The sequence below is a fragment of the Callorhinus ursinus genome, unplaced genomic scaffold (assembly GCF_003265705.2).
Source record: "Callorhinus ursinus isolate GAN/ISIS: 27379988/994484 unplaced genomic scaffold, GSC_fseal_2.0 scaffold30, whole genome shotgun sequence".
Classification (NCBI taxonomy): Eukaryota; Metazoa; Chordata; class Mammalia; order Carnivora; family Otariidae; genus Callorhinus; species Callorhinus ursinus.
This window is the reverse complement of record NW_027397092.1, coordinates 12004632-12019709: the sequence shown is the minus strand read 5'-3', so window position 1 is coordinate 12019709 and position 15078 is coordinate 12004632. Positions and strand designations below refer to the sequence as shown.

The window sequence follows — 15078 nt, the reverse complement described above, 5'->3', positions numbered from 1 at the left end:
AGGCGTGTGTCATAATGATGTGATTGTGGAATATAACATCCTATTGTCAGGACAAATACAAATCACGAGAATGTAGAAGTTACTTAACGAAAGGAAATGAACTAGGAATGCCTCTATAGTGCACACTTTAAGGTGATGGCACCTACAACATTATATGAATTTTCTAAAGCCCCGAGAGCCTGTGTGAGTGTTACCTCCTGAGGAAAGCCCCACACACCAGGAGCTCTCTGGGAGCCATGCTCCAGAACCATCAGAAGAACTTTCTCAAAGGCCCCATCCACCCCAGAATCAGAATTGCCCATGTAGGATTATGTATAAGACAACTATTCTCAGGTTATTTTGATGCACACCCTAGTTAAAAACCATGGGCACAAGTTTTTTAAAAAGTTAAGCATATACCTAACCAGACGAGCCAATCATTCTACACCTATAAATTTACCCAAGACAGATGGCAGTATATCTCCATATAAAGACTTGATACACTATTCTTCATATGAGCTTTATCTATAATAGCCCCAAACTGGAAACAATCCAAATGTCCATCTAGAGGTAAATAAGTAAACAAATTATGATATACCCATGCAATGGAATACTACCCAGCAATAAAAAGAATTGAACCATTGATATATACAACAATACGGTTCAGTCTCAAAATGATTATGCTGAGCAAACAAAACCAGACCAAAGAGAGCACAGTGTGATTCTATTTACATGAAATCCTAAGCAATACAAACTCATCCGGATTGACAGAAACTAGATCAGTGGTTGCCTGGGGCCTAGGGGGCAGTGGTGGCAGGGAAGGGTATGAGGTACCATTTGGGGGTGATGGCTGCATTCCCTATCTTTATTGTGGTTGGGGTTTCATGGGTATAAATGTCACATTTTATCAGGTTGTACACTTTACGTTATACGTGTCGTATATATATGTATGTGTGTGTGTGTGTGTCTATCTGTAGCACACCAGCATACACGTGTTGCTTTTTATAGGTTAGTTATACCTCAATAAAGGTGAAAACATGTTTAGGCACATTGGAGACCTCATGAGCTTTGGAATCGGACAAACCTGGCATCTAAGCCCTGACCTACACACAGCTATGTACTCCATATTAGCTGTGCAACCTTGGGCAAATCACTCAGCCTCTCTGAGCTTTCATTTCCTCACCCGAAGGACAGCAATGAGAAGGCATCCTTCTGGCAATTAAATAACCAGTTGTGCCTTGCAGTGTCCTGAGGAGGATTCCATCAGATACTGTAGGTGCAAATACTTAATGTTGGCTGGTACGTGGCGGTTACACAGTGCGAGGCATCCGTGTCCTTACCTTGATCACATCGTGCCCCCTTCCAGCCTGGGCTGCAGTAACAGGTGCCGGTGATGTGGTCACAGGTGGAGTTGTTCAGACAGTCACATATCTGGCGACAGCCATAGCCATACGTTCCTGCAGGGCACTCTGTGAAGGAGATGAAAGTCCAATGTAAGCTCGCCAGCCTTGGGTAGCTGGGCGAGGCCATCTCTTACTATTTGACCCGGTGTGTCTAGAGGGCAGGCCTTCCAGGGCATCCTTGTGCAGGCAGAAGCATTCAGGGAGTCCTAGAGCTGGCCAGAATTCCCCGACTCGTTGGTGGGCTCCCAGGCACAGGGCCAGAGACTGAGCTCCTGGCCACAGCTCCTGACTCCTTCAGCTTTTATGCACCCACTTCCCTGAGGGGTAAGTAGAGAGTCTGTAGAACCCAATGGGACGGATGAGGATCATCGGCAAGGGCAATCTGAGATGAGCCCACCAGGCAAAACGGTGGGACAGAAGACTGAAAAGTATAAACCAGAGCCGCGTCCTCTAGAACATGAGCATTGTACTGAAGGCTCAGTGATCCTCCTACCGGCACATTCTGATTTAGATTAGCTGGGAGCAGGGGACAAGGGAGGTGCATGTTTTGTTAATGTTCTAGGTGAGAACTTCATTTACCATAGAATGGCTCAAAATTGGGAGGAGCAGGTTGAAGCCTGAGAGACTAAAATGGAGAGATTTTTATGATGCACTCTTAATAAGAGCTGGGTGTGGGTTTCAAAGAAGAGCATAGGCATGTCAAATCTAAAAATCATCCCCAAATACTGATGTTTTCTGCAAAGTGGGCAGCAGGGGGCAGTGTGCCATTATTATTGGAGTTCTCTGTCAAACCCAGTGTTTCTGTTTACAAATGAGCATCAGGAGGGATCTACAAAAATAGGAGCATTTTGATTTGATGTTCAAAGTAATCAGGGAAGGACTTAAGCAGCTTTTATTTAATAAGACCATAACCGGTCCGGCCTCCAAGGGAAAGTCAGTTTAGAGTTTGTTCTGGTTTCTATGCATACATGTATGTGCACATATGTTTAGACATTTATACACACAGATGCACAATATTTACATACACAAGGGATGTGCAGGCAATTGTATGACTCAGTGTGGGTTTCAGGATGAAATGAATACCAGTACAAAACTCAAATTGGGTCATCTCCGTCCAGGAGATTCCTGGAGGTCAGTCCTGTTGTGTACTAGATAGGAACGTATGCAAAAATATTTTGAGAGTTCAGCACACAAAACCAAGACAACCTAGCTGTCTAGGGGTGCTGTGAGGTGCTGCTGGGGTGGAGAAGAGGGTGATCGTTTATTGCCAAGGTCCTGCTCTGCTGATTCACCTTTCCAGGCCACATTGCTCCTACAGCCATATAACCTTTGCTGCATCCTTCCCAGGAGCGCCCCCTCTGATAAGCAAGAAAGGTCCTGCCCCTTTCCTGCCATCTGTGATAAGAGGGTGAACCCCATACAGCTCTAAGACCCTACTTACTTATTCTGAATATTGAATGAAAGTCACAGAGGAAAGGAACAATAGACTACTTTGAAATACTCAGTCGAACACTAATTTTCTCATAACCCTACAGATGCATGGCTGTAGGGGATAAAATGGCAAGACAAAGATGCATAATTGCAACAGAGCATATTCTTCAGGAGTGCAATTCTTACAACAAAAAAATTTAAGGCAATATATTGTCTTGAAAGTTGTAAAGATTAAGATGTGAAGTTGCTAGGGGAAACAGTATAAAAGTACTATCTAGAGAAAGTTGTCAGAAGGGGGGCAAAGTTTGCATGGACCTGGTTCTACACCCACAGTGGGGCTGGGAGCCCGCTTGCCCCCACCCCCGTGCACTCAGCCTGGCCCCAGAGAATGCACTTTCGTCCAGGGTGCACTCCGGGCTCTGTCTCTGCCACGAAGAAAACCTGCCTGGCTCGTAAAGCTCTGAGCAGCCCCATTCCAAAAATAAGCAGGAGAGTTAGAGAGAGCCAGGGTGAACAGATGGAAAACTTGAATTCTGTCTTCATCCTTCGAGCCACACCCCCTCCACCCAGAGCGCTGATTACTTACCCAGAAGAAGTTTGAGGGAAAAGACAGTCAGCAAGGACACCCAGGTGGCCAGGTCTCTGGGAGGGGAATGGGTCAGCTGTGCCGGGAAGTGACCGGCCATCAGTTCAAACAACTTAAAAGTTGCAGGTCCTGTCTTCATATTTTTCAGGCATGTACGAAAACGGGTTCTAGGGGAAAATACCACCTCGATGTGTCACGCTCACATACTCACTCTGTTCGCAGTGCTTCCCCATGAAGCCAGTGCGGCAGGTGCACTGCCCCGAGATGTGGTCACAGTCAGCTCCATTTTGACACTGACATATCAACGCACAGTCCTTTCCATAAAACCCCAGAGGACATCCTGTGTTGGGGAGGGAAGGACAGCAGAGTCAGGAGGCTGCCAAGGGAACAAGAAAAACGCTCTTGCTTCCAACTGTTTGTGTTTAAACCTGAAGGACGCTGAGCCACTGGAGAGTGAATAAAGACAACAACGCAGATCTCAGCTTGTCACAAAGGCTTCTTTGAAGTCCCAGGATGGGGCTCCTGCAAGGAGGTCATAATTCATGAGCGGGAAGCAGAGCAGTTCTACACCTGACAGTTTAACCCTTGCTGGTGCTCCCAGAGACAAGACGAATATCTTCTAGCATAGCATGCCTTCGACCCCATAGAAGTATGGGGGCGTTTCCTTGTATTCTTTGACTCAACTACTAGACTCCAGGACTCAAGTGCCGTGGACCGAAATGAGTGCTTTATATTAAAATCACATGTATGCTTTTACTATAGTACAGAGCGTCTCTAAGTTCACTATAGCTCTGTCCCTGTATCTGTCGCTAACTTAGATAATATTGGCTCCTTCACCAAAGGTGTGTAGTAGGATGCTAAACTTAGAAAACAAAAAACAAAAAACCCCTGCACTTCACAGGTGCTTTGTAAAAAAGCAATAAACCTTACACCACTGCATGATTTCCAAAACCCAGACAGACCTCTGGGGCCTTTGGGCTGAGGACGTGCATGAGGCCTGTGGGCTGTCACGGACCAGCAGTTGCCCAGCAAGGGTGTTCCAGGGCTCCCTGGGCTAATGCAAGCTTCAGTACGGCCTGCGTCTAGGGCCATTTCTAAGTATCACATGGGATTTTTACTTTCCCTTTTTCTTGGAGAGCTTTTAATGAAAGTTCAACGCTCAAGAAATAGACGTACAGCACAGAGATCAGCATGCATGGACAACTGCCATCGCCATGTTTTTATCCAGCACCTACTCCGTGCCAGGTGCTTTCCACGCGTCCTTTTACTGAATCTGCACAGCAGTCCTACCTGTAGACGGGAACTCAGCCCCGAGGGCCCCCTCAGTCACAGAGCCAGCAAGTGGCAGGCTGGCCATGATAAAAACGCGGGCAAGTCTGGCTCCAGACCCTGCGTTCTTCCCACCGTCTTCTGCTACGTCCACTTAAAAAGGTCCTCTGATTGAGGTAGACCCAAATTTGGGGATGATAAATAATAACTTATAAGCACTTTTCTCTAACGAGCTCGAAAACCTTTCTGCATGTACAATCTTGGCAGAATATGCTCGAGACAAGCTCTCTCTTAGCCAACTCTCCCTTTCGAATCATGGTTCAAGGTCTACACCCCCTTCCAGAAAGTTCCAAAATTCTTGTACAACCTCTTCTCTAATTATGTTCTCTAATTGGTATTCAACAAGAATTGTCTAATTCCTGATCCATCTTTCCTTCTCAGCTCATTTCTGTGACTTAAAATTATGTTATTATTAAAAATTTTTTTAAAGAATAAATTATAAATTTTCATTAGTAATAACCATAATTTGTGCTTTCTTGTCTTGTCTCCTCTATTCATTTGAAGACAAGAGGACAGAGAAGAATCTTTTTTCCTCCCAACAGTGCTGAGCTGTGGAGTACTTTGCACATTATATGCTCTGATGGTAAAAACCTCACAGAAGAAGAAACGATTAGGACATTATGGGAAATAAAATGGAAAAAAGAACTAGTGGTTCTTAGGGCATGATCCCAGGCTGGCATCACCATGTGGAAAGTTGTCAGAAATGTGAAATCTCAGGTCCCACCCCAGCCCCAGTGAATCACTCTGGGAGTGGGGCCAGCAGACTGTGTGTATCGAGCCACCTGGTGATCCCGAAGCTCGCTCAAGTTTGAGGACCACAGAATGCACTCTTCTCTAAGAGCACGCATTATGTTAGGGAGTGAGGCTTGTCATCTTCACTGCCTTCTAGTCACTGTCACTTACCCCAACCTTTGTGCTGTTAGAATAAATGACAGGGTGTACATCCACGTCACCACCACCCCAATTTGAAAAAATATATAGAACATTTTCATCATTCTCCATGCACCTTCCCAATCAATAATCTTAACAGATCGATTTGTTTTTGATCTTCATATAAAAGGAATCACATATACATACTAAAGGAATCACATATACATACTAAAAACAGTATGTATGTGTAATACATATATATGCACACACATAAACATGTACATATAAATGATAGGGAGTTGGGTGCATATAAACGGGGTCTGGTTAAAAAAAGAGTTAGGAGAGAAGCCGCACACCATCACATCTAGCACTGCTCCACCTCAGTGTCCTGATATGACATACAGACAGAAAACTTGGAACGTGACAGCTCGTAACCATACAGAGACATTTAAACGTCTAGCGGTCATCAGGGAGAGGAAAGGTTCCAATGCCAGGAGTCCTGGCTGAGCTCTGCTCGGGCATGCAAAGGGCGAGGTTGCATCCTTCTTGGCGGTGGCTCCCCTTGGTGAGCCTCAGAAGGCTGGTCGCTTACTCTGAGTGCAGTAGAGCCCCGTCCAGCCAGGAGTGCATTTACATTCCCCGTCGTAGGCGCTGCAGAAAGCCCCATTGTGGCAGTTGCACGTGTGGATGCAGTTTGGGCCCCAGTGAGCAGGTGGACAAGCTGAAATCACAGCACGCATGGAGAGTTCTGTTAGAGCCTGGAGGTCAGCACCCAGCAGAGAGAGCTCCGTCCTCCTGCCGCATCTCCTAGCACGTGAGAGGTTAGCAGTGTGCATCAGGACTAAGAAAGCATGGGGCTCCGAATCTGATCCCCAGATGGCAAGGCTGACTGCAACAGCAACCATCATTACAGACATTGTGTTCATTGACAGACTGCAGAGTAAGGTGCTCAGAGCAACAACCAACTCAAGTGTATCGATCTAGCTCCTTAACAACTGTACATTGAGGTCCTTTGTGCAGCACCATTCTAGACACAGAAGGGATAGCAGAGGACAAGACAAGGTCCAGACCACTCTCTGAAACCTTATATTTTAGTAGGGGAGGCAGGCAGGCAAACCAGCCAACCAACCAGCCAGCCAGTCAACAGAGAACGTAGTGGCAACAAGTACTATGAGAAAAAATAAAACAGGGTAATGGGGGAAGAATGACCAGAGCTAATCCTTCAGGGAAGGCTTCTCTGAAGAGAGGACATTTAAGCAGAGATCAGATGGGCTAATGATGGGACTCGAGAGAAACTAAGGGACCAGTGTCACATAAAGTCATACTTTATTCCAGAGCTGTTACTAGAGACTTGTTTAAATTTTAAGGTTTCAATTATATGTAAGAATCGGTTTACTCATAAAAACTCTTAATTGGATGATGCAGAAAATAAGAAAAGAGAATCGTTGGGGGTCACTGCCCAATGAAGAGCAATAACTTCAGATAAAGTGTCTGTGAAATTGTATAACATTATGGGGTAAAATGATCTGATTTACCAAAAGCAAACAAATAAACAAACAAATACAAAAAACCTATTTATTTATACTAATGCTTTAAGAATATCATTGCTTTAAGTGAGGACCACCATTGGATCTACATGAGACAACGGATGTTAGCTGAACCTACTGTGGTGATCATTTCACGATATATCCACATCAAATCATCATGCTGTATGCTTTAAGCTTATACAGTGATGTATGTCAATTACTTCTCAATAAAACCAGAGGGGAAAAAAAGGAGGACCACCTAGAATTTTCTGTTTGGTTACCCAGTAGGGAATATGGCCCCATAAAGATAATACATCTGAAGGAATTTTAAAAAATGGAAAAAAAAATTCTCCCATGAGTGTGTGCACCATTTTTGCCCAAGAACAAGGGAAAATTAAGAGCTGACACTTGAGGTCTGAAATAAAACTGAGAATGGACTTCCCTTATACTATACCCTCATTTTACAGACAAAGAAGCACTGAAAAGTGAATAAGCAAAATGCTACCTATCTAGGTTCTTTCTAAGACATACTTGGATTTAACATAGGAACATTGCATAGAGTTCTTAATGGGGAAAAAAGCCGCTTAAAATTAAAATAATGTATATTATAATTATTCCTATATTATTTCCTGATTATAGAAACACTCATACTTCCATCCTAAGGAATATGAAAACAAACAAATGTACACAGCTGTTCTCAAAACAAGACTCACGTTGAGAGCAGTCACTGCCGATCCAGCCCGGGTAACACTGACAAGATCGGTCAATGGGGTTACAGGTTCCGTTGTTGGTACAGGTACAAACTCCTGCACAGTTTTTCCCAAATCTGCCACTGGGACACACTGTGAATAAGTTATATCGGTCAGTAACGCACAATTACATCTCAGCTCACGGAACTCTAGTCTTGGGGCAGGAAACGACTTTGAAAGCCATCCTCCCAGCAGCCCGTTCACTGACTGTCTCCACTCAACAGTATCCCTCATCTTGAGTGGGCTCATTTTTGCAGACACATGAAGCCAAAGATTCTCACGAAGGTATCCCAAACCAGGAGACATCATCACATTTCTAGAAATCTGACTTCATGGCCGCTCGCTCAGGGAGTCAAAACCCTTCTTCCCTCTATGGATTTTTCATGGGAGGCTGTTTCCAATTAATACCGAATGAAGAGATTCTGCCGGAGCAGCAAGCTAGCTTTTCGGAAGCTCCGAATCGTATCTGCAGAACTTGAAGACACAGTGCACCAGCAGGCCCCGAGAGCTGAGAGTGGAAAACATGTCCCCAGGGAAGCCCAAGGACAGACCGTGTGAGGTTCGCACATCACTGCACATCTCTCCAAAACACTTGCATGCCTCACCTTCATTGCAGAGGGCACCTGTGAAGCCAGGTAGGCAGTCACACAGGCCCGTGATGTGGTGGCAGGGCCCACTGCTGTGCACACATTGTGGGCATGTCTGGCTGCAGCGATGCCCATAGAAACCAGGGGAGCAGACTGAAAATAGAATGGAAATCAACCGTTATCGTTCCTGGGATATGTGCCTCTCAAATTCCACATCAGCATCTAGTTCCAGTTTGGGGCAAAAAGAAAAATTTAACAATATTGAGAATTTTCCAAGTATAAAACGACCACCATGGAAGGAAGAAGGATACTCTTTAATAATAATGAAAAGAAACCGCTAGCCTGGATTGCTCGAGGGCAGGCAAATGTCCCGGCCCTCTCAATTTTCTCAGTTATGGTCCTAGTCAACTTGAGGCATGACACAGAATGGGGCTTGAGGAATTTTTGTTGAAGAAACAAATGAAAGGAAATAAAATTCTAAAATCCCAAATAAATAACTCTCAAGCCATGTATCGATCCTTTATTCTTTAAGAGTCATTACTGGCTGTAAATAGATCTCCGGGCTGCATTTAAACGATTGTTCCTCCTCAACGTGGTCCAGAGAAATCATGGTGATTGGAAAGGGAGCAGGCAACAAAGCCTACATAATTAGGTCCTTCTCAAGCCATTCCTCAGATTTAAATACAGGATGAATGCATAGAACTTTTAATGAAAAAAAAGTCATTTAAAAATTAGGATAAGATACCTTATAGTCATGTACTCTTTCCTTGATTACATTTACTGAACATTTTAGTAAACAAACTGAGGGTTCTAGAGGGGAGGGGGGGAGGGGGATGGGTTATCCTGGTGAGGGGTATTGAGGAGGGCACGTTCTGCATGGAGCACTGGGTGTTATGAACAAACAATGAATCATGGAACATTGCACCAAAAACTAATGATGTAATATATGGTGATTAACATAACAATAAAAAAATTAAAAAAAAATCTTATGGATCCCTTCCTAACTTCAAAGTCCTATTGACCCATGTCAACAGCCCCCATGTTTACCTCTGCAGGGCTATTTTCCCCACAGCACCGGCTGTAAGACTACTAGCAGGATGTATGATTTGCCGCAAGGTTTGGCTGATGTTGACTTCTGGTAATTGAGGTAAGGCCAATGCCAAAATTGCTGAATCAAATATTTACAGGTCAGTGGATTTCTGGAACACCATTTGTAAGATTTAAGGCAGGATCAAGAGACATATCCTGATGATGATGCCAGGGAGGCATTGAAATCATTCCTGAGAAGGAATGGCTACAGCCCCATCTGTTAGGTTCGTCCTGCAGGTTGGAACGAATAAAGCTCTTGGGGCAGTGCTATCAAGGACAGCTCTGCAAGGGACAGGGAGACCTAGTATCCTCCGCCCTCGACTGCAACAGAACAGCACCATGCGCTGAGGGGTGGACCGTGCCTGAGAAGGGAAGGCAGACATCTCCCTCCCATGAGATACTTACTTCTCTGACAAGTGGTGCCTCGGAACCCTGGTGCACACTCACAGATGCCGTCGTCCGGGGAGCACGAAGCTCCGTTTTTACAGTAGCAGGGCAGAGAGCAGTTGGGGCCCCAGCGCCCCTCAGCACACACGCTGTCACAGTGGACACCTGAAACAATGCATACGAGCAAGGCTGAGTGAGAGGCAGCGCCTCTGGGATGCGAAGTCCCAGACGAGGACCACAGTCATGGTCCCCAAGCTGAGTGATCCCAGGCAACAGTGAGCAGAGATGGCATAAGGTTTAAAATTCACTTACAGATGTCAGTACATCATCATATATGGTGTAGTCATGTATTGTGTCATCATAACATTAAAATAATCCCAGAATGGTTTTCTATGGAGTCATAAAAGAGCAGGAATAAAACACTTTTATTATACTGATTGTCCTTTTTTTAGAAGGAGGGAGCAAATGGGAAGCCCAAAGGCTCTTTCTATTAAAGGCAAAATTTATCAAAACATATTTTATCATTGAGCCCTCAGCAACTTCCTTCTCCCCTCCACCATCCTTTATCTTTACAGAGAAATGAACAAAGCATAAAAAGATACAGAGAAGTAAAAAGTGGTTAAATTGTTTTACATAAAGAGAACCTTCCCCCTGGAGCAGATGCCATCGTATAACATTTTGATGATACATTGTATAGCATGGGAAGATATACTCCTTGGTGCCACTAAATTCCTCTTTAAAAATTTCATCTGACACTGGGCAGATAAAGGCAGAATATCACAACTGATGTTATTTATAGCTGTTGTCTAAGTTATTGATTATTAGGATACTATATGTAGGTTTTTAACTCTCACCCCGGGAACAGAAATTCTAGAGCTGGTTGTGAATGAACAACTGCCTAAAGAAAACATAAGGGAAAGGAAAAAAAAAACAAAGTCGCAAAAATAAAAATAAAACCAGGTTTTTTTGAGGTCAACAGAAGTCTCTTTGGTAAGTTTGCTTTTGAAATACAACAGGCACCACCTCTTTCTTGTAAGTCAGAATTCTCCGCAACTCAAAGACATGCTCTCTACATTGAGAAGCAATGAGTTGTAACTGGTAGTGAACTGGCGATGGCTGGCTTCAGACCAGGGGAAAACACAGGAAGAACAAGCACGCACACACTCAGGGATTCCAGAACGCTGTCACCACCCAGCACCAAGGAAGCTGAGAAAGGCATGTTTTGTATTAGTTTTTGCTTCTATGGCCCAAACCTTAAAACAGGAGCCGGCCCAAACTGTAACGTGAACATGGGTGATTGGTACGGTGTCGTTTCTGCTGAGCTGTAACTCTGCTTTCGATGGTTCCCGGTTTTCTCCTCCCGAAAGTCTCCCACTTGGTAAAGGCTGTTAAGTAGGCATGAAAGCGCACAGACCTCATTGTGTCTAGCTGGAGCCAACAATAGACGATTATTTGAGCTTGCACTGCTGGCTGAAGGAGGAGATCAGACCTGTTATAAATTGACCTGGGTTTAAGGATTCCCTACAGAATAAAATACAGAATTATGGCCTACCACGATTTTTTTTTTCTTGAGTTCGCAAATATATGATCTTTTTTTTTAAAAAAAAAAAAAACCTCTTTTGAAAAGCTAAGTGGAATGGCATTCAAATGCTATGCTCACCAAATGTGATTCGCCAGCTATAGAGCTGTATCCGGTGTTTTGGCTAGCACCTATACAAGGCAGAGCATCAAACATATTGAGGAATAAACTGCTTCAAAAGGAGGCTGCAAACCTAAATTTTGTTTTGTGAGTCTGAAGGAAGTATCAACAAGGGTAACCTGTGACAGGCTTCACTCTGTTCAAATTCAGGTCCTGAGCTCTGACCACGAGCCAGGACTCCTATTTAATGGCAGCTAAGATGGGGACACCCGCTTCACAGATACTCACACAGCCCTGGCCATTTGGGTTTGGAGCCATTCATGCAAATCCCAGTTAGGATTTTGGAGATGTGGAAGCTGAGTTAATCTGAAAATCATCCTGAAAATTAGTCCTCATTTTTGGCACATTTTTGTGGGGTGGGAGCTTGAGGAAGGGGGGATTTAGCCATTCATGGTGATTTGGTTATTAGCCTCTTGCCAAATCTCTCCTTCGCATTAAATAAATGCAGGGAAGTTGGAATGGAGCACACTTTAGGTCAAAATTCTCTGCTGCTTTTTTACATTATAGATTATCATAATTTATATATGACTTAGCACATTCTCAATCAGAGCGTGTTAAGAAAAATGACTCCAGGGCAGATTGGCAAATCTGAATAAAGTGATCTTTTATTTCGTATCTGACTCGTCTTCCCTAATAGGTTTGTCCAGCTGGATAACATAACCATCTGTCATAATCAACTTTATCGAGGTAATTTTCATAGAGTAACAGGACCCATGATATAGCAAAGAGATCCATTACAATGATATGCTTGTTTCACATGATTTACCCATGATTTCATTTCCAGAGAATCACAAGGAATTCTAGAGATCATCTATCAAATCTTCTGTCTCCAATCGTATAAGCATATTTCAGCTGAACTAAGCTTACTTTTAAAAATCTTTTATTTCAGGATTGCAAATAAGTCTTTCCTTAAAGAGTAAATTATAATAATTCTATTACCAACTTCCCCTAAAAATTCAATCCCTCTTCTTTTTCTCTACCATCAGTTAAAACGAGTCATCATTTTTCAGATATTAATGCTTAGTCGATTTGTAGACAAACATAAAGTATGAAGCTTCATTTTTTCCTCTTGCTGTCCCATTTTCTCCTATTGCTACTCCTCCCCTTCAGAGCGCTGTGGGGGAAGCTGTTATCTTTCCCCTCCTCTTAGAGTCAAGAAAAGATGAGATAAATTGATTATTATTGAGTTGTTACCTTCTCCAGAGAGTACTTATATTTTAAGGGAATAAGCATGTGAGGAGCCTAAGAAATAAATCTCTAATTGTGAAATACCAGGCAGTGAGGCTCACAGAGTGGGTAACTGGGTAATCACTTCTCCAGGTTACACTAGGTGTATGGCTACTGATGTGACCTCTCTTGTAAGGCTAACCCTGCAGAACAATTTTTTTCAGGATAGGGAATTGTAAGTTTGCTTTAACCATTTTTTTTTTTAGTGTGTGTGTGTTATTCTTAAATTATTTCCACTGATTTCACCCCAATCTTTGCAAACTCGGCTGGAGGCCTACAAGACATTTTGCTGTTTCCTTTTTTAATCAAAGACAGAAAAAAGAATTCAACTTCATCAACATTCAAGAAGTCCAGCGGCTATTGGCTTCCTGGTGATAGGTTCTCTAAGAAAGACCTCCAACTGTAGAATGGTAATGGCCCAGGAATAAGCACCCCTAACTCTGTCTGGGGATCAGAGTCAGAAAAGGAAATAGCTTGTGAAGGTGGACAAGGGTTCCAAGCTAATGTAATGGTGGCTGTGAGACTCAGATGTCCAAAGAAATACAGGCAAGTGGAGGGCAGCTAAAACTGAGGTTGGGAAGGACAGGGCAGATGTTTGGACAGCCGGGGCGTGGTACGTAAAGAAAGCCAAGAACGCCATGCTGTGGGGTGTGAGCTTCTCCCTTGGGGGTGACAGGGACCAAATGGACAATTAAGTAGGAAAAGCACATAATTAAATTTGCGGTTGGCAGGAGGGCAGAAGACAGTATGAGGAGGATGAGCCTGAAAGAGAGACCTGTGTTAGGTGGCTGCTGTAGGTTACTGCGGGTAAAAAAAAACAAAAGATAAACATGATAGTCTTAAACTAAGTCATTGGCAGTTGGAATGCAAGGAGGATAAATTCCAGAGTAATGCAAGAGAGAATGGACATGAAAGATCTATACCTGCCCCCCCCCCATATTCCATGCATTCATTGATGAATGAATTCTGTCAGCTCCCTGAAAGAGACATGGGGGTTTTGCTCACCACAGTGCCTAGCACATGGAGGGTGTTAAAGATTTGTGGAATGCATCAATAAGGACAGTCTCTCTTTCCAACATGATATTCAGAACCATTTCCCAACTGGATGGAGCAACCATATAATTCTCTCTTTCCCGAAAGAAGGGACGAGAAGCACATGCAAACCCGGGAACCCAGCATATTTCTATTTTGTGTGCCTAAAATGGTGACCCTTCCCATCTAAGGGGGTGGAAATGTCTGCCTTACAGATTTTGGAGAAGATATACCTTCGTGAGCTCAGGTCTGTGTTTTTTTAACGCTAGCCCAGATTATAAAGCAATAGAAGAATTATGGAGGCATCTTGAAGAAATTCTTTTGGAATGTTTACCAAAGAACAGATAAAGGTTCTAATCGGAATTACTTTAGGAAGCAACTCCCTAACACATTTGGAAGAGGGGCAAAATGGGAAGGGGGTATCTTTAAATTTGAGGGGATCTCTGGTTCAATGGAAGCATTTTTTCCTGATAAACATTCTAACGCTGATAAGGCGATCTGTGAGGGACTGTTTTTGCCAGGACTGAGGACAAAGAGTTCTTTGATAGCCTTCCCAAGTTGCTAGGCAATGGCTGAATGATCGTGATAAACTTCAGCTAAGCAGCTCTAAAGAAATGTTCGTGCATTTCATGCCTGATGCATTATGCCAGCAGCCTCAATGTGAAACCAGCATTCACTAGGCATTTGTGATTGCATGAATACGGTAAAATAAATCATCTGGGGTGTCATTACTTCTCCCTCTCCGAGATAGAACCCAAACTCCTCATCTTGCTAATTGTTCATATTCCTTCTGAAATCTTTGGGGGCATTAGTGAACAGAGGACGTGATTTCAATTCAATGTCTGGTTCCTGAGCAACAAGCTATTAAACATACATTAGAGCGAAGAGAGAGATTTGTTAATAATAATTGGGCTTGATGATTATAGAAGAGAAGAACCACAGTATAGAATCGTAATACTTTTTCTGCTTTTCTAATCCTCTTGCTAACAAAGCAGCCGCTTACTGCTGGCGTAGAGACGGTATTCACTGGCGTATCCCCCTGTGCCCATGCAGGGTCTGCCCTGAGAGGACATGAGCTTCTGCAGGCCAGGGGCTGGCCACGCTTCACCCGTGTTCCTGGCACCACCCAGCACTGTGGCTGCACACAACTTGGGAGACACTCAACAAATGGTTGCTAAATCGTT

At 43.6% G+C, this 15078-nt stretch overlaps 1 protein-coding gene across 6 annotated transcripts in view; it reads right to left on the bottom strand.

Annotated features, from left to right (window-relative positions):
• The window catches only part of MEGF10 (multiple EGF like domains 10), a 164467-nt gene that overhangs the window by 15694 nt on the left and 133695 nt on the right, over positions 1 to 15078 (bottom strand). For all 6 annotated transcript variants that reach the window (XM_073878610.1, XM_025860821.2, XM_073878612.1 and 3 more), the window contains 6 exons: positions 9955 to 10101; positions 8479 to 8613; positions 7838 to 7966; positions 6191 to 6319; positions 3611 to 3739; positions 1320 to 1448 (listed from right to left, as the gene is read on the bottom strand). In XM_073878610.1, coding sequence (XP_073734711.1) covers positions 1320 to 1448; positions 3611 to 3739; positions 6191 to 6319; positions 7838 to 7966; positions 8479 to 8613; positions 9955 to 10101 — 798 coding nt within the window. The remainder of the gene's footprint in view (positions 1 to 1319; positions 1449 to 3610; positions 3740 to 6190; positions 6320 to 7837; positions 7967 to 8478; positions 8614 to 9954; positions 10102 to 15078) is intronic.